The sequence below is a fragment of the Mercenaria mercenaria genome, unplaced genomic scaffold (genome assembly GCF_021730395.1).
Source record: "Mercenaria mercenaria strain notata unplaced genomic scaffold, MADL_Memer_1 contig_4271, whole genome shotgun sequence".
NCBI classification, from domain to species: domain Eukaryota; kingdom Metazoa; phylum Mollusca; class Bivalvia; order Venerida; family Veneridae; genus Mercenaria; species Mercenaria mercenaria.
In genome coordinates this window covers 50985-75891 of record NW_026462488.1, presented here as the reverse complement: position 1 = coordinate 75891, position 24907 = coordinate 50985, and the positions used below count along the sequence as shown (strand labels likewise).

The 24907-nt window shown below is 32.7% G+C and overlaps 1 protein-coding gene across 1 annotated transcript in view; it reads left to right on the top strand.

The window, feature by feature from the left end:
• Positions 1-183: 183 nt before the first annotated feature.
• Positions 184-24907, top strand: part of LOC128553752 (uncharacterized) — a gene marked incomplete at its 5' end in the record, with an annotated part of 63789 nt that continues 39065 nt past the window's right edge. The window contains 6 exons of the mRNA XM_053534927.1: positions 184-311; positions 1460-1569; positions 3282-3712; positions 6018-6292; positions 8075-8296; positions 9815-10036. Of these exons, the coding sequence (XP_053390902.1) occupies positions 184-311; positions 1460-1569; positions 3282-3712; positions 6018-6292; positions 8075-8296; positions 9815-10036 (1388 nt within the window). The remainder of the gene's footprint in view (positions 312-1459; positions 1570-3281; positions 3713-6017; positions 6293-8074; positions 8297-9814; positions 10037-24907) is intronic.

Genomic DNA, 24907 nt, shown 5'->3' with positions numbered 1-24907 from the left:
CTATTATCTGATTGTTAGTTAAACTTTCACCTGAAAAGGTATCTAAATTGCTTTAGCAGATATTTACGTTAAATGATCATTTATTAAAGTCCACTAGCTATAGTGCAATGTCTGACTAGGGTTGCAGATCAATATGTGCAATGTTTTTTTTTATTAAAAAAATCAATCTATACCATTGCATAGGATTCCCTCTTTCAAACACAACGGAATCAAAAACGAAAGGGATATGGGCCTGGTGCAGGATTCATCCAAAACATGATAATCACGTGTTGTTGCTGCTAGATACCGAAGGCCTTTGTGATATTGCAAAGGTATTTTCAACATTTTCTATGCATTTATCTATGATGTACATTCTTGTATCGGTATGCATTTTTATGTATAAAAGAAGAATCTTCCAATCAAGATTCAAAACTCAACGATTTACTGGATAATTTTTAAATCATGAACAGCTAAACATTGAAGTAAATCATTACGTATTTCATCATTTCAGGTTTTACTCTTTATATAAAGAAGTATAGTTCGTATAACATGAACTAAAGCTTGATAGGGAGATATCTGTCACAACTCTAAACAACGTGTTGCTCATCTGTCAGTCATAGTTTCATATCTTGACAATTCATCTAATCGTATTGAAGAGTTTCCTTTAAATTATGTAAGACCTGGTTATGTATATACTAGTTATACGACGCATACAACGCTTTCTGTGAATTTATTATTTTAACGGTATTTTATTTTATTATATACCTATATAAATTCTGTACAAAATCGGCTTGTATTTCACAATTAAATATGAACAAACAGACACAAATTCCGTATTGTACCTTTTAAATTCCGTATTGTATCTTCCGTATTGTATGCTGCCGGACTATTTTCATTAATATGCATGACCCGACACATTTCTATAACTAGCGCACATAAAAACTTCACTAAGTTCCATTTAATATCGATAAACATTGAAGATTTCGTTCAAGAACAAAACAAGAATCAAAATGGTAAAGGTATATAATAAAAGGGACATTATAACAGTAGCTAGATCTGGGACTTTTTATTCGGCTCTCGTGGATTTTGCAAGGTCGGATCACACTCGGCGCTTGAGCGCCTCGTGAGATCCGATCTAGTAAAATTCACTCTAGCCGAATACTGCATCCCAGATCAAGCTACTGTTATAATAACCCTATTGTATTTATTTGACATTATCATTAGATTCATTTAGACAAATCAAAAACTTGCTAAATTTACTTATACAGCATGCTATAAACAAAAACGGCAATAGTATAAGATATTTACCATTTAAGACCTTTCAGTAAGTTTGTGTATGTGTATTATTTTTGGCGTAAGCTTAATTTCATCTACTTAGTTCTAAACAAGGCTTGAACATCTATTATTTTCATGTTTGTGTAATACTCTATTGGAATACCTATCAACACAGTTCTTTCCAAAGCATTAATGCTTCTTTCAGGGAGATGCAGACCATGACAACAAGATATTTACAATTGCGGCATTATTGTGCAACGTACTGGTTTATAACATGATGTCAGCTTTTAATCAAGATGCCGTCGAAAAACTAACGTATCCTTTTCTGATTGCAGTATTATGTTTCAAATTTGGACGTTCAAATACAGTCAAGTGGTCAAGAGGTCAGATGATTTTTCGTGACAACGGAATACCATGTTGTTCAAACGAACTTTCACCTCATCCCTTCTGATATAGGTGGAATTATTGGCATTATAACGCTTATATTAGATATATAATCACGATTTCTACACGACAATTATACCGATTGTACAACAAAATATCTAATTTGTAAGACCTAATAGCTCATTCTTCACGCCCTCATTCACAGTTTTAGATCTTTACTTTTTGTTGAAACAATTAAAACAAAACTTAACAATAATTACTTCTGCAATTATTCGCTTATAGACAGTGTCATTACTATTGCTGATAGATTTAACGCAAAACAAGTAAGTGCATTTTGTTAGTGTCGTCCGATGTCTAAACATTTTTTATTTATCAGCCGGCCACATGTATGCTGCAGAATGTCAATTAAAATCTTAGTTACAAATCTCTTGCACAATAGACCGACTGTACTAAATATGATATGAATAAACGACTAATTGTCTTAATTTAGAAAAATTAAAATCAAATCTTAAAGAGCTCTAAGCATAACTGTATTCTGGCCGAAGGCGTATAATTATGACCATATGATTGCAACAAGTTACATCTCGTAATGTGTTAACAAGAAAAAGTATGCCGGGATGGGTGTTTTAGTCTGCTGTAGGAACGAGATAGAATCTCGCGGCTACGAGTAACTAACATCAAAAGAACGAGTTGTTATTTCGGGGACCAGTTGCATTACACGTTGCAGCTCGTGATTTATTTTCATGAGATAGTATGTCGGTATGTTTAAGTTTGATTGGTTGATCACCTTGTGGAAACGGGTTATCATTTCATAACAACGAAGTTATTAACGTCAAATAGGCGGGTTATTATATCAGGATGTCGTGATCATGGGTATATATAATGTAATAAGAACGAACTATTAAAGTATCAAGGACGTGGTAATGTATCAAATTAGGAATTATAAAGTATATTGTGACTATTAGATATTCAACAATCAGAGCTGGGTATTACCTAGACGTTAATCACAATTAAATAATTGATGCATACTTTAACTTGGATGTTTCTGTGAAAATGTGAAACAGGTTATGCGGCTATTGACATTTTCGAATCCAGGTCCAGGTCCTAGCATGAATCAAAAATAAAAAGTGCAAATGATTCATTTGCTTCTATTTATTTGTCCTCCAAAATTATTTTGGTGTCTGAATACTATAGAATTATAGCGACTACTTTGATTAGAATGGTGATGTATTCGCAGTCTTTTCAAGAAAATAGTTACTATAAAGAAATTATTCTTATTATTATCCGAAAAAAACGCAACTAAAATACAATCAATTACTAGTATATCTCCAAGTTAAAAATTCGTTTAGTTTTGGATGCATCATCTCAGATTGATCAATGATTGATATAGCAATAGGAATTTGTTTCACTTTGATTATGTATACAGCACTTCTAACAATAATGCCAACAAAACAGCCGTATGAACATTTGACAAATGGTGATGATATGCAAATGTAGAAAATGATATTAACTAAATAAATCCTGCAAAACAACGATACAACTTTGGAAGGGCCAATACATTTTAAAAGCAGTTAAGACATATGTATGGTTGCAAGAATAGTTTAGATATATAATGTGCCTTTGATTTCTTAATGTGTTATCAGATTCATATCAGAAATGTCAAAAAACATAAGCTTTGCTCGTGGAGAGAATACCGATGAAAAGTTTGACTTAATCTTGCCAACATTTGTGCTCTGTTTGCGAGATTTCATGTTAGAACTAGAGAAAGATGGTGAAGAGTTGACAGCTGACGAGTACCTTGAGGACTGTTTGGAGCTCAAACCCGTGCCTCCCAATGGTAAGAAGGATGCTGAAAAGTACAATCGGCCAAGAGAATATATCAGAAAGTATTTTCCAAAGCGAAAGTGTTTTACTTTTGACAGGCCTGGGGATAAAAAGGTTATGTGGAGACTGGAGACAGCTAAAGCAGACGAATTATCAGAAGACTTTCGTGAAGAAACAAAACAGTTTCTTGGCTACGTTTACAACTGCAAAGCTAAAGTGTTGCTGAATAGCAAATCCGTGAGGGGTAAAAGTAAGAAATTATTAAATATCCCTACTACCCAGACACTCCATTATCATTTTATTTACAGATTAAGCTTTACTCTGTTTCTTATCTAAGATGAATATTAAATCATTGAAAACTAGTTACTTATCGACAAGATCACAATAACGTGCGCACATTGGTGGCTTAGCATGTTATATGGTATTTCTGAAGAACAGTTTGAAGTAAGGTTTCTTTTGTGGTGCAATTCCCTAACCTGCACAACAAACGGAGAGTGAATCGGTCAACATTCAGGCATCTTATGATGTGTTTATACCTCTAAAAATGGCCAAGCATTCATGTTTTGCAGAGACATTTTATAATTTTATAAATGCCTAAAATTCAAGGATGCCGAAATTGTAAATCTTGGTCAAAACAACGTTAATTTTGGGATTTGGTTATTCAGTTACTGTCACAGGAATACCTGAATATGAAAAAAAAACCTGCGAAGTAACAGCATAAAAAAGGTAGCCCTTAGGGCATATTATGCGATGCGTATACAAAACGTTCTCTTAATGAAGACATTTACATGGTGGTATCTATTGGTTGACAACCATCAGTTGGGCTGTCCACAAAATTCGTATAGGACATGGCCCCCATGAAGATTTCCTACTTCCAGTGAAGTTTGAGTACTTATATTTTACCGGTGTAAATAAGGCTTTGAATGATAATTATAGGGTATATAACATTTAACATTCTGGTTTTGTATAGCAATAATGAAGCGGTTCAAAGTAATTTGTGTAAAACACGGCCCCTGTAGGACACGGCCCAACACTTCTTTTGTTCCATACCTGTGTTTATTTGATCTCATTTATAAAAGTATACACAAAATCTAGTATCAATTTTACTATGATTTGTTATAAAGTAAACGAATAAAATACTCCAGTACCGTTTGATGACATTAGTGTGTAGGACACGGCCCCTTGTGGTAGTAGGTGTAAAAAAGTCAAAATTTCGATGCTTTCTGGATATATTCGTGCTATTCTAACTACGTGCCCTGATGCATAAGACATTATTGAGTATAAAAATTATAAATAATTTTCATTTCCTACTACTTCATAAAACATATTCTTAGGATATGTACGCACTTTATTTAACTTTATTGTACCCCCCGACAACAAAGTTGTAAGGGGGTATACTGATTTCAGGTTGTCTGTCTGTCTGTCTGTCTGTCTGTCCGTCTGTCTGTCTGTCTGTCTGTCTGTCCGTAGACACAATCTTGTGCGCACCATCTCTCCTCATCCCCTTGACACAATTTAATGAAACTTCACACAAGTGATCAGTAACAACAGTAGTTGTGCATGGGGCATGTTAGATTCTTTCAGAAAAAAAACTTGCAGAGTTATGGGACTTTGTTTTTTGTTACTATACTATATACATAGACACAATCTTGTGCGCACCATCTCTCCTCATCCACTTGACACAATTTAATGAAACTTCACACACGTGATCAGTTACAACAGTAGTTGTGCATGGGGCATGTTAGGTTCTTTCAGAAAAAAAAAACTTGCAGAGTTATGGGACTTTCTTTTTTGTTACTATACTATATACATAGACACAATCTTGTGCGCACCATCTCTCCTCATCCACTTGACACAATTTAATGAAACTTCACACAAGTGATCAGTAACAACAGTAGTTGTGCATTAGGCATGATAGGTGTTTTCAGAAAAAAATTTTGCAGAGTTACGGGACTTTGTTTTTTGTTACTAAACTATATACATAGACACAATCTTGTGCGCACCATCTCTCCTCATCCCCTTGACACAATTTAATGAAACTTAACACAAGTGATCAGTAACAACAGTAGTTGTGCATGGGGCATGTTAGGTTCTTTCAACGACAAAAATTGCAGAGTTATGGGACTTTGTTTCTTGTTAACATACTATGTACATACAGTCTGCATATGCAGTCTTGTGCGCACCTAATCTTCTGAACCCTTGCACAAAATTTAATGAAACTTCACACAAGTGATCAGTATCAACCTTAGTTGTGCATAGTGCATGTTACGTTCTTTTAGATAAATATTCTGCATAGTTATGGGACTTTGTTTTTTGTTACTATACTGTATACATACAGTCTATATACATACAGTCCACATGATTATGCAATGCTGTGTGTGTCAAATTGCAATGTACTGTGTCAGTGCATGCGGGGGGGGGGGGGGGGGGGTACATTCATCACCTTTAGTGATAGCTCTAGTTTTGATTGTGCAGTTATACCTGGTTCTCAGAATTTGATTTCCATATACATGTACAAATATATTGTATTTAAACATATGTGCATTATATTTCAGTGTTTGCCACGCTTGCAACGTCATATATAAAGGCAATTAGAAATGGTGCTATACCAGACGTAGATGACGCCTTTCAGACAGTTGCAAAAATGGAAAATGAACGAATGGCAATAGAAGCTGTCAAAGAGTTCTCGGCTAGGGTATATGCTATAGAGTTACCCGTGCTTCATATTCAAGAATTCGATAAGATATACGGGGACATTCAAAATGCGTCGTTGGCAAATTTTCGGTCAGAGGCATTGTTTGAGTCGGCGAAATTTGAAAAGGGCGCAATTGTTAGTAACATTTTGATAAAGTCTTGACTTTTTTGAACAAGTACCATTCACTAATTCATATGTCAAATCTTTAGGCGTTCATTTCTCAAACGATTCAAAAGGATGTGATAAGTTAAAATGGGATTCAAAATTAAACGCATGTCAATCACTTATAAACGCATGGAATAAACGAAATCTTACTATGTAGGGTAAAATTCTGATAATTAAGTCTATCTTGTTACAAAATAACATACTGTATTTACTACAGAATATAGTTCCACTTAAAACAATCTTAAGTGAATTCAAGTCAATGTTTTTCAAATTTCTCTGGAACGGAAAAAATGATAAAGTAAAACAAACTACAACAATAGGTCACAGATTAGTTAAATGGGTACAAAACTTAAAAACAACAGAAAATGCAAATTGGAAAGTAATACCATCTTTTGTCGTAAACCAGTATGGTAAAAATCTTCTCATATTCAATGCTAACATAGATTCAGTTAAAAGCCTTCCAAAGGTAAACTTGAAAACCCCATTGTTTTTTGGGTTTTTTTTTAATAATTGAAACTTAGATAGAAATAAAACAAAAAGATGTGGATAAAACAGAGAAAGTACACACTTTTTATAACATTCGCAAGCAACTTATCTGGGGAAACAGATTCATTAAACACAAAGGGAAGTGCCTGTTATTCGAAGCGTGGATCGACTCTGATTTGATTCATGTAAATGACATTATTTCAAACAATGGCGGAATAGATCTCAATTTTATCTAGTACTAAAAGTTAGCCAGAAAGCAAAACTGGATCGCAGAAATTAATATCATTAAACAATTTTTGCCTAATGCATGGTAACATAATATGAAATCCGAAATGTCTGTGCGTACTAATGTTAATACATGTTCCATATTCCTATCAAAGGCAAACTTTTCGAATAAACCAGTCTATATAATATTTCTTTGTTTCTTCAAACTTTACAAAACCATATATACATAAATACTGAGAAGATATTCTGTCCTGTGATGTTAAGTGGAATTCATTCTACTATACTTTGAACAAATATAATGTTGACAACAAAACAACTCAAATATAAAGCCGTACACAGAAATTCGCAATTAATTCAAACTTGTTTAAATGGAACTAAAATAGAAAGTAATCAATGTTGTAAAATTTTGCAACGAATTCAAAGACTATGACCATTTCTTCCTCAGTTGCAAAAACATAGATTCATTCTTGTCTAAAATTGACAAAACCTTTACATAATTTGGAATTAATAAATCTTAAAAAAAAAGCATAATAATAATACATGTACTGTTAGACACATCTGACATGAAAAGATATAACTTAAGAAGAAGAATATGAATACAACCTTTTGTTATTTTTCTTATTTTTCTCTTAGGAACTGTAACTTGTAAAGCTTCTTTTGTGTTTTGATTAATATTGTTAAAAATCCATGTCTACATGTAAAAATGTTAATAAACGGACTGTCGTTTAAGCAGTTCCAAAAAGAAAAAGATTTTGATACTCGTACTAAATATCATACAGTGGTAGAACTTTCAGTTGGGTCTTTTAAAAATATAGCTTTTGTTCTCTCTCGCCTTGACAAAAAATAACAAAGGAAAAACATTGCCAACTGTCATCTGAATTTGACAGTTGTTTTATGATGATTTTCAAATTATAGCTTCTTTAAAAATATTGATAACCTTGACCCCTTGTCCACGACTATTTAGATTTAGACTTGAATGGGCTGTTTTGTTTTATATGTTACTTTTTTAACAAATAAAAAATTTCAAGTTTTCATATTTAGGCCGAAATGGAAAACATATGGAAACTGATTAAAAATCAGAACTGCGAATTAGTGAGATACTATTGCCTCACGCAACTTAAAGAGATATTCGGCGATGTTGTTGAACAGAAAAAGGCCAAAGATATTTACCTTGCTGCCGGAGGGTACGAAGACTACAAGTGTGACATCGGAAAAGTTAAAAAAGCATACAAATTGAAGATGCAAGGAATTGATGAATATGAAGTAAGTTATCACCTTAATGAAATTATTAGTTTAAATTAGCTTAGACCAATGTACTTGCATAATTTGGGCCGCCATGTTTTCGAAATTTTAGTATCGCTAATACACGTTGTATTCAAATTCCACAGCCAAATTTCAGACAGGGTATCATATTACCCATATTTGCAATGTAAAATAGTTTGAACTAGTGCATGCATAGTATTTTTAACTTGATATGCACGATTTCTTTCAGAATATCAATTTGAATATCGCCTACGTGACAAATGTTCTGCAACCGCGAGTTATGAAGCACTTTTCCTTTTTAATATCAATGTATTTGCCATTTTTATTAAGTTTGATCCAAAAATATATTTGTTTTTGTGCTCTTATTCATATCTTTTTCAAACATTTTAATCAATATTGTTTCATACTGATGACGGATCATTCTTTTTTCTACAGTTATGACTTTTCTTATCTTTTGTGAGATTAGTTTCAAAGACATTTAAGAGCAGCAAAAGCATCGGTCAACTCTATTGTTTGAGTACTTATATTTTACCGGTGTAAATAAGGCTTTGAATGATAATTATAGGGTATATAACATTTAACATTCTGGTTTTGTATAGCAATAATGAAGCGGTTCAAAGTAATTTGTGTAAAACACGGCCCCTGTAGGACACGGCCCAACACTTCTTTTGTTCCATACCTGTGTTTATTTGATCTCATTTATAAAAGTATACACAAAATCTAGTATCAATTTTACTATGATTTGTTATAAAGTAAACGAATAAAATACTCCAGTACCGTTTGATGACATTAGTGTGTAGGACACGGCCCCTTGTGGTAGTAGGTGTAAAAAAGTCAAAATTTCGATGCTTTCTGGATATATTCGTGCTATTCCAACTACGTGCCCTGATGCATAAGACATTATTGAGTGTAAAAATTATAAATAATTTTCATTTCCTACTACTTCATAAAACATATTCTTAGGATATGTACGCACTTTATTTAACTTTATTGTACCCCCCGACAACAAAGTTGTAAGGGGGTATACTGATTTCAGGTTGTCTGTCTGTCTGTCTGTCCGTCTGTCTGTCTGTCTGTCCGTAGACACAATCTTGTGCGCACCATCTCTCCTCATCCCCTTGACACAATTTAATGAAACTTCACACACGTGATCAGTAACAACAGTAGTTGTGCATGGGGCATGTTAGATTCTTTCAGAAAAAAAACTTGCAGAGTTATGGGACTTTGTTTTTTGTTACTATACTATATACATAGACACAATCTTGTGCGCACCATCTCTCCTCATCCACTTGACACAATTTAATGAAACTTCACACAAGTGATCAGTTACAACAGTAGTTGTGCATGGGGCATGTTAGGTTCTTTCAGAAAAAAAAACTTGCAGAGTTATGGGACTTTCTTTTTTGTTACTATACAATATACATAGACACAATCTTGTGCGCACCATCTCTCCTCATCCACTTGACACTTATGATGAAATTTTTTAACAAATAAAAAATTTCAAGTTTTCATATTTAGACCGAAATGGAAAACATATGGAAACTGATTAAAAATCAGAACTGCGAATTAGTGAGATACTATTGCCTCACGCAACTTAAAGAGATATTCGGCGATGTTGCTGAACAGAAAAAGGCCAAAGATATTTACCTTGTTGCCGGAGGGTACGAAGACTACAAGTGTGACATCGGAAAAGTAAAAAAAGCATACAAATTGAAGATGCAAGGAATTGATGAATATGAAGTAAGTTATCACCTTAATGAAATTATTAGTTGAAATTAGCTTAGACCAATGTACTTGCATAATTTGGGCCGCCATGTTTTCGAAATTTTAGTATCGCTAATACACGTTGTATTCAAATTCCGCAGCCAAAATTTCAGACAGGGTATCATATTACCCATATTTTCAATGTAAAATAGTTTGAACTAGTGCATGCATAGTGTTTTTAACTTGATATGCACGATTTCTTTCAGAATATCAATTGGAATATCGCCTACGTGACAAATGTTCTGCAACCGCGAGTTATGAAGCACTTGTCCTTTTTAATATCAATGTATTTGCCATTTTTATTAAGTTTGATCCAAAAATATATTTGTTTTTGTGCTCTTATTCATATCTTTTTCAAACATTTTAATCAATATTGTTTCATACTGATGACGGATCATTTTTTTTCTACAGTTATGACTTTTCTTATCTTTTGTGAGATTAGTTTCAAAGACATTTAAGAGCAGCAAAAGCATCGGTCAACTCTATTGTTTTCATTTCGTTTAAATATGCATTTTTTTCTTCCACTATTTAAGCATTTCAAAAAATAAGTAAAATTGAAAAAAATAGATACTTTATAAAACATATATCTCGCTTAATGGTGTATGGATTTCAGGTCTAACAGGTTACTATGAATACATGATGATATGAGTATTATGTAAGCAAAAATGTCATAAACAAATCTCTAACATTTTGCTTGTTGACATAATTACCTCATCCACTATTTTTAATTGAAAACGTATTTAGTTCTAAAAACAAATCTGACGTTAAGATTTTGAAAATAGTTTGCTTTTTTAATAGCATACAAAAATGCTTCACAAAAGAAAGAAAAATTGTTGAGGTCACCGTGCATCTAAGATATATATTTTGAGTTTTTATGTTTAAGCTCTTTGTGTTTAAATTATGCTTACTAGTTAATGTCAGTTGCTATGACAAAATCTTTTATCTATGTTGACAATGAAAAGAGTCCACACAAGATGGATGTCTATAAATAACGTAAACAAAACGACTCCACATGCCTTTTTAACAGTATTTAATTACAAACAAAATACAAACTAGTTTTGCTTATCGACTCATCAGTGTATATACAAATGTAACGTTGCATTATATGTACATAGATCAGTCAGAAAAAATATCAGAACCAAACCTGATCTACGTGAATGGATATTTGAAATTTCCGACCCCTACCCCCATTGTGCATTTTACGTCAAATTAAGGCAGATGCCGGCCAAAAGGAAGTGTGATTTCTTTCGCAAAAAGTGGAGTGGAGACCATGATCATGATCTTGGTCAGTGCTGGTCGCAAAGACAAAATCACTTGTCACCAGCAGGCTAATGGTAAACAAAGAAATGTGCAAATGAATGAAAGTTGATATATCAACTGCCACTATTATTGATATAGCATCTATTAAAAAAATGAAGGTGCACTGCTTTTCGAGATCAAATAATACATACATAGAACGAACGGAAATAACTGCCTGTCAGTTTCCACTGTTCATATAAGAAAACACATAACAAAATACGACCGCAGCGAACATTCGCGAAGTTATTCCAGAAATATTTTTATTACTTTTAAGGTCACATGACTACAGTTTTTCACCTTTAATTGCAGTGGTCTTTACACTCCTCTTCATCCCAGGATTTTTCATTCATGCAGTTTTCTTTAAAAAATATTTCTATTCCCCTCTAAGTGGTGCTATTAAACTAATCTCCCAGATATCAGATATAGAAACAGTGTTTATCCCTGCATCAGCTGTAAACAACAGTAGTTCATTTTGAAAGTTCAGGAATAAAATTTACGACTGTTTTTTGTTTAAGGCCCTGTACATCCTGTTTCGCTTCATCCGGCTTATCTTTATGATTACGTCTAGGTTTAGTTTTGACTCTGTTATTATCACTTCTAGTGACATATGCATATTGATCCCGATCTTAAATAATATCTTGTATTAAGATGATGCGTCATGCATTATGTCATTAGGTGCATTTGTCTTTTCGTACTTTTATCCCGACAGCATGACAATTGCGCCCTGCGGTATACGCGAGTAAAACGGTTTATTTTCATATTCATTTCTTTAACAGGAAGGATATACACTCCAAAAACTTTCACTAGTCCGCTTTTATATCGTTTTGATTTTCTGTATTTGGCTATTCTACTCTTTTACCCCTGAAATTTTAAGTAAATTTCATCCTCATCCTGATGAATTGTTATTTTTCCAGTGCACGTATACGGTTTACATCGGTTGTAGTAAAATTAATCAGACATTTATTCAAAACTAACTTCGAAACGCACAGAGCAACATAAAATCATTAAAGATCCACAAATATCTGGAGAATACTTTCCTCCCCATCCCTCCCCCACACCAATCACCCTCTCTCTTCCCATCGACCCCTGCGCATGAACGTCCTGAAAGAAATTTTGATAATACAGTTGTATCAAAGCTAAACAACAAACTGACAGGTGAACAATTAAAGGTCCTTTCTGTGTTATTTTTACATCTACACATGTATATTCGATGATGTTTTAAGGTAGTCTACGCTTTTATCAACATTTTTTTCTACAAGTGTAGAACTTGTTTAAACGCTGATTTTTCAAAACTTCGGAATATACCTAGAAAATTTAGCTAATAAAAACAATAGGGCTGTGTGATTGACTTTTTGCTATACTGGTTTTAAACGTTTTGACCTCACGCAATATTTCATAATGGGACAATCATTACCAATCATTACTTTCATAACATATTCGCGAATAGAAATTTTTCTACGATGTAGATTTTGATAAATCTTTTCACAGCTGTAAATAAACACATGGCTTATAATTTGTTGAAATAAAATGTATAGGTCTGTGTGCTGCTTCTTTCTGAGATATCTGACCATGATTAAACTGAACCGGACATTTCACGTTAATTTGATTATTTTAACGTGTCATATGTTTCAATATCATATTTTGACTTAAAAATATAACAACAGGGTCTTTGTAATAAATGTACTCACAGTTTTCAATTTATTCATAAATTCTTTTAATTTCCGTACGCCGAATCCAGGCTTTATTCTACGTTTTCCGGATAAATGACGTTATGCCATCATTTCCGGTTTACCAAACGGGCAGAACTACCTTACTTTAAAGTTTTTCATTCAGTCAATATTTTTTCACAATATTTACAATGCAGAAACAAATTGTTGTGTAAACGTAACTACAAGCACCAAGTACTGTGTATACTGCTACATTAACTTAACCACAGTATTTTCACTGTCAATTTGTTATCGTGCAAAGTTAACATTAAGTACTTTAAATCCTGTATACTGACCATCATTAAAACACATTAGGATATAGTTATTCTGGAGTGGGACTTCAAGTTCAAGTTCTATGTTCTGGTAGAAATGACTCTTACACACACACGTAGATTTCTCTAAACAGAAGATTTTATCTTTCATGAAGATGTATTCTAAGCATTTATGCCGAAGACATGTTGATAAAATTCAAACTTATTGGACTTGAGCATTTTTGGAGCGTTTAAGTTATTCACTGTATAGAACAGGTTTCTGGTTTATTGACTATATCCCAAAATATTGATGAATATCCAGAAAATAGCGCCTAGGTGGGACCCTATGTGGTACATATGCCCTTATGATAAAGCATAACAAATTTATTAGTCCAGAACCTTAATGACTGTTCCTCAGATAAAAGAGACATTTCGGATAAGATTAGAGACGGAATCTTGTTCAATTATTCCTGCATAATGTTCAACGTTTGTAAGAATATGACTGTGGTATTCTTTAATAACTGAATTTAAACAGCGCCAATAATAAGGTGAGTACAAAAATACTAATACTATATCATGCTGATACTAGTAATATTACGACAAACATCAATGTGCGTCGCCTCCCCAGAAGTATAAAATTTGCGATTTTTTTTATAATCTTACAATCAACTTCGGTGATAGCATTGTATGATGTTCAAACTGTACATAAGTAAAGGGTATGAATGGTATTTACATCAGTATGAAAACTATACATTAGAATTACCCGATTTATTAAGTTAATAGATCAGGGGCCGTATTCATAAAGCATCTTAAGTATAAGTATAAGAAATTGATTATTTACTTAAGTATAACTTAGGTTAGAAATTTATTTTACTTAAGTATATTTGTTATTCATAAAACAACTTAATAAGTAATTCTTGTTTTTTATTGTGGACGAAAAGATTAAAAACAAAATATTAATTTCAGACAGACACAACATGCACATTTATGTTTAAAGCGCTTTTATCTGAAAACAACACTTTAATCGTACTCACCACGCTATTTTATTTTCTGACTTAAGTCATTTTTTACGTATCTTAAGTTTTAGCTGTTTTATGACTAGAACTTAAGTTTTTACTTAGACTTAAATTGAAATCACCACAAACGTAAGTAAAATCTTAAACTTAAGTCAAAACCTATACTTAAGATGCTTTATGAATACGGCCCCAGATTAGATCAACTGGCATTACATTTTATTATATCAGTTGCTCGCCCTGTATCACAAGTTGCTTTTATCATTGTTTTGATATTTGCGAATATCATACTACAAGCCTATACAGACTGGAAAAAATTAAACAAGCCAATACAAACAAAACTGTGACAGTAAAAGTACTCTAATTTTGGAAATTTGGAATTTTTTTAGAAACAACACAATTTACACTTCACAACTTATATTAGTCTAAAACAAATATTTATATAATTCAATTTGACTTGGAAACAATTTTTAATGTTGTTTTGTTTTGATTCTTTATTTCATTTTATTTTACATTTCTTATTAAACATATTAATAAGAATAACATAATTCTTTGAACATAACAAGAATAACATAAATTCTTTGAGTCGTAACATTTGTAACATTTCAAACATTCAAGTAATTAGTAAATCCTCTAGGACATATGTACACTTACTATACAATCATTTTTCATTTTTTTTTCTATATTAACCTGTACGTCTCTTCACAGGTGTGTGGCGTCACTTATGACCAAAAATCGCATTATTTTCAATAAATGTTAATTAAACGAACTAGAGTTGAATCATTTTTAACGTAAAATGAATATGCAACTCCTCATTTATTTGCTTTTTATCCAGCAATAACAGTCCTACAGATTGCGCTATTTGCCACAAAGCCGTAAGCGCCAATATCCACTCATTTTGTGACTTGTTATAACTTCCACGACGGTATAAATTCATATTGATTTCTATTTTTTTTTTTTTTTTTTGGAATATTTTATTTAAGAAATAATACATATGTTCATATATCAGTTGATAAAATATGGGCAGGAGTTAGGATTCGTTATAATTCAATCACGAGTGCGTAGCACGATTGATGCAATTATTCGTATCCGAACGACTGCCCATTATTATTTCGATTCTAACACGCAAGAAATTCGCATTTTACAGTTTTACATTTTCAGCGTAATACGTCATTCGGGTCATATGCAGTTACACTTTACCCCCATGGTTAGAAAGTAATTCAGAATTTTGAGAAGTATTTATAAAATAGTAGTCTAACAGCTCACAAACTATTTATGATCAGAATTGTCAAATTTTATTATTTTACACACTGTGTCGAGCTCAATTTCTGCTTAACAACATCATGAAGTTATACTTTATGTCATGCTTTTGTGACGTCACTGCTGAATTATTACTGAGCTTATTAATATTTTACGGCCCGTCAGTACGACGTTTTATCATTATTATGTTTTTGATATTATGTTGTTTACAGCCGTTGGCCCCGGAATAATTCGCCCACATGTAATAGATCAGAAGTAGAATCTCGTATGTTACAATAATATGGGATAAAATGTTTTTAGCCAATCATATTTTATCGAATATTCATATCTATAGATCTATAGGCAATTTGATATTTTTTATTTAGCAATTAATATGAGTCGTGCGAGAGGTATACGATAGTCAGTATATGGCTTTGTTTCATTATTCTTAACTTATCTATAAAACTTGAGAGTTAAAGTTAAGCACGTTATGTGAGGCCAATACACTTCATATCCAGGTGTTACAAAATATCATTGAGCACTTCATTGCTCTCTGTTCTGTTCTTAATACATTGTATTGAAATGGTTAAGCAATGGAAATCATGGTTTCACATATAGGTTACTTTCTGTAATACAGTCATCTTTGATGAATCGAAGTAGGTCCTGGCAACAAGTGGCCAAAAAACATTCAAAATCACATGAAATGTCAAACGAATGATCGTACTAATGGTATTATGTTTTGTGTTTTAAGGTGGCACATGTACTGAATGAGTTTTTCGAAGGGGAAACTGATTACGAAAGTGAGGTAATGATGAAGGACAAGAAACTTACAGAAGAGGACAGGAAAAGTAAGACAAATATATTTTCTATATCTGCTTACAATTATATGGCTGAGCTATAATAATATCTCTGCATATAAATGAACAGTGAAGCCTTAAGTATGAGATAATACATAAAATATGTAGTCAATCTGACAAATCTTACAGACCGTGTAATTCGTATCGAATAGAAACAGGAATGTTTATAAAATGTAGCTTATATGTGCTGAAACATATCTTCACTGATCTAAAATATACAGAATCATTTCTTAGTTGTCATAAATTATTGAATTATCGCATTCTAATTTAAAATTTCGAAATTGAAAAAATAGTAGTTCCAAGGCTCTCTGTACTCCCAAATGGAAGTCGCCAAAAGCTAGGCGTTCACTTTTTTTTCTCAAATATTTAGAAGCAGATGGAAGTAAGTATTTTTATGTTTCTCTCTGCCAATTTGAAATAAATAGTCTTGTTGTATATAAATTATTCCAGTGTTTGATAAACGTCTCTGCAACACAATGTCTTTAAATAGTCTAAGACAATAATGCTTTACGTTAAATCGTATTTTCACAAATTTTCAACAGACGGTCAAAGCAAAAGACGAAGCATTCAGGCTAAAATGCCCGTTTTTCTGTTTTTTGTTTTTCGCACAAGAACTGTTCACCTATTCAATAAAGAAATGATGAAGTGTTTGGGCATATAAACTCCATACACTTTACTCACTGAATTAATAAATATAAGTTTTGTATTGAATTTTTCTTGCGACGGTCCAACAGTATTTATTGGTCTACTTCAACGATGCCCTTGTCTTGGACAAGAAAAAGAATCTATATGCGCGTTTCCGCTAACATCTGACAAAAGTATATATTTATTCCGCTCAGTTTGACACTTTGTTTTTTCTTTTTTCTTTGTTTTTGGCTCCACTATTCAGCGGTGAAATTTTACTCGCCCCGGCTTCGTCGTTGGCTTCTGTGGTTAAACTTTTTAGGCAACCTTTCTTTTTCTGTCACACCTGTTTACTGTTGCTTATATCTTACTGTAACTTCACATAAACATTGTGCAGCATACAAACACAGTTTATGTTGTTGCTGTGTCCATAATACCCACGGTCATGGTCTTCCAATATGTTATTTTAGGTTACTTTCATGTTCAAGTGTTTCGTTTACCTTTGTTTTTCTGTCATATCTTTATTTCTATTGCGTATATCTTACTTTAACTTCAGATTAACATTGTGCCGCATACAACCAAAGTTCATGCAGGGGCTTTGTCAGTTATATCCAAGGTCAAGGTCATCAAGGTGTTATGCTATCAAAAGCTGAAGTTTAGGGCCAGCTTTGCTTATGGGACATTTTTACGCACTGTCAAAGATAATGACTTGGAACTCATACATTTTTATCATCAACATGTACATGTGAAGAAACAAATCCCATAAACCTGATTTCTTACAGAATTATTACTCCTTCATACTTGACTAATCTTTTTGGGAAGCTTCGTTTTCGAAACATATCTTTGTTATTATCAAAGATAATGACTTGATATATCTGATTTACATTTTGCAGAATTATGCCCCTTCCATACTTGACCTGTAACCCAATGAATAGAATGGTCTTTCTACATCTTAGTGTATCTCCCTTTGCAAATCTAGAAAATAAAGGTCTCTTAGTATTGAGACACAAATCTGATACTGTCAAATTACCAAATAGTAGAGCGCGCTGTCTTAAAGACAGCTCTTGCTTAAAGATAAAACTGTTTGAACCGGCATGTTCTCATAGGGTTTGACGGATTATTGAAAACACACATACCTTTTGGGGGCCTTTTCATTAATCGTTTTGAGTTTTGAAAACGAAAGAAATTACAACTGTTATTATTTAACTGTTTGTTATCATAAAACAAAGTCAAAACATTGAAATATAAGAAATAATAATGAAAATAAGTTTTGAATAGGCGTACAGTTTTCAGACTAAGATAAGTGGGCTAGTAATGTATCGAATGGTGGAACAGTGTCGGCATACATTTCCCAGAAGAAAAAAAAAACACATTTTCCTGAAAACCTATTCTTTACCATAGTATCATGCGTAAAATTTTCATCTACGAAGTAGTTTCAAACCTTTAAAAACGCTCAAGATACGTGTACTTTCAAGAAATGATAGTTTCATTACGAAATCGAACAAATATCAGCACGTGATTTAACTTGAAATTAAGTATATAGTACGTTTTATCAGGCAGGTTTGATATCTACGTAAACGGTAGCTCTAAGACAATCCGTAAATTAAAACATACACTTTATGTATGCGATATTTACGAAATAAACAGAGAAAATCTACACCTTCCGCGACACCAAAAATTTGTACTTTGATTTTTGAACGCCTAGTTAATGGTGACTTTCGTTTGGGCCTACAGAGACTCCATACACTGTTATAGCGTTTCTGCTTTGAAATATTCCGGAGTGCTTTATACTTCAAGAATTATACTTAATCAAATGTTAAGATGGTCACAGTTCATTAATTATGGCAATGCATTCACTCTTTTGTTATAAATTTATAATTATCATTTTTATTTAGTAATGTAGTATAAATATACAAGAGTGTTCCCTTTAGATTTTAATGGAAGCTCTTTTAATTAATGCACGATTGAACAGTACGAATTCCGTAAATTGTTATACTTGTACATTTCCTATTTTCATCACCCAGTAACCTATACTGTGTTGGTGCGCCGTAAAACCCAAATAAATAAATGAATAAGTAATTATCGACCCTTCAGCGCAAACTGATTTTACTTTTACATACCGAAAATTCATAAACACGAATTTTCTTGTCTTATCACAGGAGAGTTAGATAAGATAGTACAAGACAATCAAGAGGCACAAAAAGAGCAACAAAAACTATTTGAAGAAAAGATGGCAGAAGAAAAACAAAGGACAGACGAGCATTACAAGAAATTAGAGGCTGAAAGAGAAGCATACGCGCAACGTGAAGCTGAGAAATTGGATTTGATGATGAAACAGTGGGAGGAGCAAAAAGAATTAAGAGAGCTGCAAATGCAAATGATGAAGACTGAAAATGAGAAACAACGGCAAGAGCATAAAGACGAAATCAGGCAATTGAATGAAGCAAATAGATTAAAGGAAAAGGAACATTCGGAAAGGTTAGACCGAATTCTAGTAAAAGAAAGAGAAAATAGTAAATTACAAATTAACAAAATGAATGAAGGATTTATGAAAATGCTCGATGTTGAAAAAAGAAATGCAGAAGCATATAAAAATGATATGGAACGTTTCAAGGGCAGTTTGATGGAAATCCAACAAAAGCAAGCTGATGAAAGAAGAGAGGCTCAGAGAATGAGGGAACAATTACACAATGTAGGAAAACGAGATGAAGATAAATGCAGCATTCAGTAATGGTGGTGAGACTTTGTATTTTGAGAGTCATCTGTTAAACGTTCTAAAATTAAGCGTATGATGACGTTTGTTCAGTGCATTGATATATGAAATGCAAATTATTTTGGAAATGATATTGCTACAAATTCCGTCATAACTTTCTTAAATCAGTTTTTCATCTACTCAATATTTACTAGCTGAAGACATGGCATGCATTGAAAGCACTACAGAGTATAAATTAGAAATTGCAGTTAACATTTCTGACAAAACGACATTTTCATAACTCGTTTATTTTACATAAATGAACGGCCTTTTGCGATAGACTTTTCATGCTTGAACTACGTGGGTGTGTATTATACACTGTGATGACCGAATGACTTCACGCGTACTGTAATCAAGGCCAATAAAAACAAATATTTAATGCCAAAATCAAGCACAATGGATTGAAAGACCTTTTGTACGACAAAATCTATTCTAATGATGGTTACTAGTATTGCAAATATTCTAACATCTCGCTTTCTATGAACAATATTTTTGCAAATACAAACATCGCATAACAATCGTGTAAACAGCAGACAGAAGGAGCGCAATTGTAAACATAGTGAAAATTTGTACCTGAAAGGCAACATAAAAGTTGTCCATACACAACGATAAGACTTTCAGTGATTACAGTGGGGATAAATGAAACACTACATGTACCGATTCGGAAGTTATATATTGTTCATTTGTAGCTATATAAACAGAGTTTATAAAAATAGACTTTTTAAATATTTATACATTAAACATACAATATGATGTACAACTGCACAAATTGTGCATATAAAAGATTAAACAAATAAAGGTTTTAAGTATTAACCTAGTTTTATTTCTTATTAATTTATCAACATATTGTTTTAGAGAGCAGGAATCTCTCTTATTCATTTACACATTGTACTTGTGAAACATGAATACAAAGTATGTAAATTATGTTGACAGTTAAACAATTTCTACGTTCAACTGTCTATCAGTACGCAAACTGCCTAGCAATAACAACTATTCCAAACTTGACGCATAAATTATCGAAACATCCAAAATAGAGTTCACAAAATTAATGCCTTAAATCAGAAGATGGATAAAAAATAACATAGTAAACACATAGTCTGTGGCCAATACACCACTATTATCATATGCCATAATTGCCAGCTGTTTAACATTTCCCTGTTTTCGTCGGAATTTTGCAGGCCTTGGTGACCCGGGAGTGTGCCATTTGAAAGATTGCGATTTTAATTCAGGTTCATAGCTTCGTAACTACGTCTCGTCTATTGAAACAATACAATTTAGGAACCTATCACCTTCATCTTCATGCCGCTTAAAGTGTTTTTCTGCAACTTCTCCCCTGTTTGTCATTTGGTCCCGATTCAAGTGATGAGGGACCCACCTCGACCTTTACTTGAATTTTTTACAGGTACATGTACTTGTTAAAATAAAAATGTTTCGTAAATGTTAACTATGTCATGAACATCTATAGTGAATCTTCATGTACATTGTATTATGATTAATTTGCGAGAAACATAATTTCAATTCTGATCAACGTGACTTTAACGTTGAATTATATATTCGCACAGCTACAAAGGACTCGTTGAATTAAATTCTAAGTAAACCGGATCAAAAATGAGCTTAATCATAGACAACCAATTGCAGTTCGACATTTTCTTTTTACTGGGTAGGGGTAGAATTCTGTAATTCAGCGCTAATTCGTTGCAATGGTTGTGGAATGTCGCTATTGTCGCATTTTCATATATTAATTACAAAAAAGAGGAGATACAGAAAAAATACTCAATTGTGCTGTCGTTTAATTTGGGGGTAGGGGTAGCGTAATGTAATTTTACGAAAAAATAAATTCGATGACCCAATAATTTTATTCCTTTCATCAAAAAGAAAACACATTTAAACACAAAGATAGTTTGCTGTCAATATCTTTCGTTTTGGGTTTTCATGAAACAAGGAAGCAAACTTTTTATTCAAAACTCGACGCACCAGCGTCACTTTAAAGCTACTCAGCAGGACAGTTTTGGTAAATTTTAGCATCAATGTTATATATGACCCGATAAAACGGGAGAAAATTAAAGTTAGATTTAGGTAAAAATGCAAGACGAATGTACATTTTCTGCATTATTTCAAAAGTGTTGCAACAGTATACTACATTCTGTACAATAAGTTTGAATATTATGAGCATTTCCTGCAAAACTTTTATGTCAACAAACTTGTACCAATAACTATAAACATTTCAGTGAACTCACATTTTTATAGATTTTAAATAGAAATTATTTTTCGCCTAAAATTTGAAGTTACGTCCCTTTAACGTTAATCAAATATTGAGTTTTAATTTAAATGATCTGCTTAATTTTGACACAGCTTTAAAGAGATTGTTATATGAAAATATGATATCAATACTTGTTCACTAAAGAGAACAATTTGTAAAAACAATCTGACGGACGTAAAATCACGTTTCATGAAATTTCTTTCAGAAATATTATCAATATAAAATACGCAATAAAAGAGGAAAATGCTGAATTTAATTTAAAACTAAATGTGGAAACGGAACACAATAACTTCAACTTGTGCGCATTCCATCTTAAGACGCACTGTTTCCGTTCTCAGTTGTTTATGTCTGCGCTCACATGCTGACATCGTTTTAAGTTTTATATAATAATAAGGGGGCCTCCGTGGCCGAGTGGTTAAGGTCGCTGACTTCAAATCACTTGCCCCTCACCGATGTGAGTTCAAGCCTCACTCGGGACGTTGGATTCTTCATGTGAGGAAGCTATCCAACTGGCTTACGGAAGGTCGGTGGTTCTACCCAGGTACCCGCTCGTGATGACATAATGCACGGAGGGGCACCTGGGGTCTTCCTCCACCATCAAAGCTGGAAAGTCGCCATATGACCTATAATTGTGTCGGTGCGACGTTAACCCCAACAAAATAAATAAATAAGTTTACATAATAATAAATCTTTTACAAACTAAAACCGATGATGTCCACATTAACGAAGCCTTCTGGTTGTCAGGAAAAGAATGAAAATTCAATGTTTCTCTGAAATACAGATTCTTCTGTAACTTCTTCGATGCCTACCTGACATTTATACAATTGACACCGCTGGAGCAATGTGACTTTTTATTACAAACGGCTGTTGAAATGGAAGAAAATAAACTCAAATTTCCGACATGTGCTATAACAATTTGTAAAATGTGCTAATTTGAACGCTAACAGTGCTTTGGTGAATACCTGTAATTAGCAGTACCTTATATCAATTTTAGATCTGTACACGCGGTATATAATCCATGCACGTCTACGATAGCTTTAGAACTTAAGGCTTCTAGTATTTCGATTTTCGCCTACTAGGTGACAAATAAAAAGTTCTGAACTATCAATGTTGGGGTTTCTAGTACCTCGAGCTTCACATAATATGTGACAAAAGTTGTTATGAGTTGACAATAGACTTAATGGTTACGCTTTAAGTTTAATTTCGTGATTTAAGTCTATTCTTGGAACATAACATGCAAATTCATGTAATACGTGTGTGATGTCTTATTAATTTAAAGTCAATTTGACATTGGATGATGCTGTACTATAATGTTTGATTTTCAATGTTATATCTATATTACATATGACTTTGTTATGCTTGCGCATATTGCGTTGTATGTAAATATTTTGTATGTAAATATCTTTGTATGGATGTAAATATGTTATACTCTCCGATATTGGAGGAAGTAAAAGTTAATAATAATTTCATGTTTGACAAAAAATAATTATAAACAAATAAGTGTAACATACTTTGGCTTCGATTTGTAAAATATGCACGCAAAAGTGTTACTCCTCTCTTAGTTTCATCTCTTGTTTACTTTTATCAATGATAGGCCAAATGTACATAATAATATGGTATTTTCTTCTGGTCATACTTTCTGAAATACTTTTATCAACATTTCATAGATCACAAAATATTTATAGCACAACTTAAACAGATATAAAACAAAAATTAAAAGGCAGTTAAATATGTGTTTATTGTGAATCCCTGATTACTAATATACACATTGGTTGATATACAGGAATTATTATGTTACTCAGTTTTTGTCTAGAACACCATGCATTTACTGAGGCACATATTAAACAATACACATCTCCATAAATGTTCTGACTGAAATAGAAAATGAGGCTTTTTAGAATGGGAGGCAATCCAATACTTTTTTATTTATATCTAAAATAGTAGGGTCACATTTACTTCCCTTTATTATCGATAATGTGTTGCTATAATACATGTACAGAATTATCGTTATAGTTTAATTAACAAAAAAATGATAGAAAAGAAACAGATAAAAGAGCATGACACGGAAAAATAGGACATTATTTTTCTTACAATTTCAGCAACAAAAATGTATTTTAGCTAGAATATACGAAGTACTCCCGCAGGCATAGACTCCGTACCTTGAATAATGTTTTGGTGCATTTTAGCTTAATATCCGTTTATACTTGATTGATTTGTTGTCATTCCTCATCATCACTAACATCTTATGACACATGGAGTATAAGTCTCGCACAGATATTTCATGGATATTCCCCCTTTTGCTTAGAATATCAGATTAGCGATTTGATGTATTGTCTCTGTAAGACGGGTTCCGTATGAACTTAAAATACGCGTCATACATCATCACTCACGTGGCTTAAGATACATATGCCTAACTAAAAAGTCAAATTTTGTTATTTGACCCATGGTTTCTCGGGAGCGCAACTTTTGTTTGACGTCACAAAATGAAGTCATATTGTATGTTATACATTTATGGCGTTACTGCTGAACTATTACTGAGCTTATTCGTAATTTACGACCCTGCACATGTCAGTATGACGTTTTATTATAATTATGATTTTGATATGTTGTTTACAATCGTTTGTCTCTAAAATACATTTAGTAGATTAGAAGTAGAGTCTATATAAAATATCAGCCATTCATATCTTATTGAAAATTCATATAGATCTATAGGCTGTATGCTATATCATTAAAAAGCAATTAATGCGAGTCTTGTTAGAAATATCCACAATGCACACTGAACATTGTCTTCATTTTTCAAAAATATTTATTTTTTGACAAACTAACAATAAAGAGGACGACGCAAT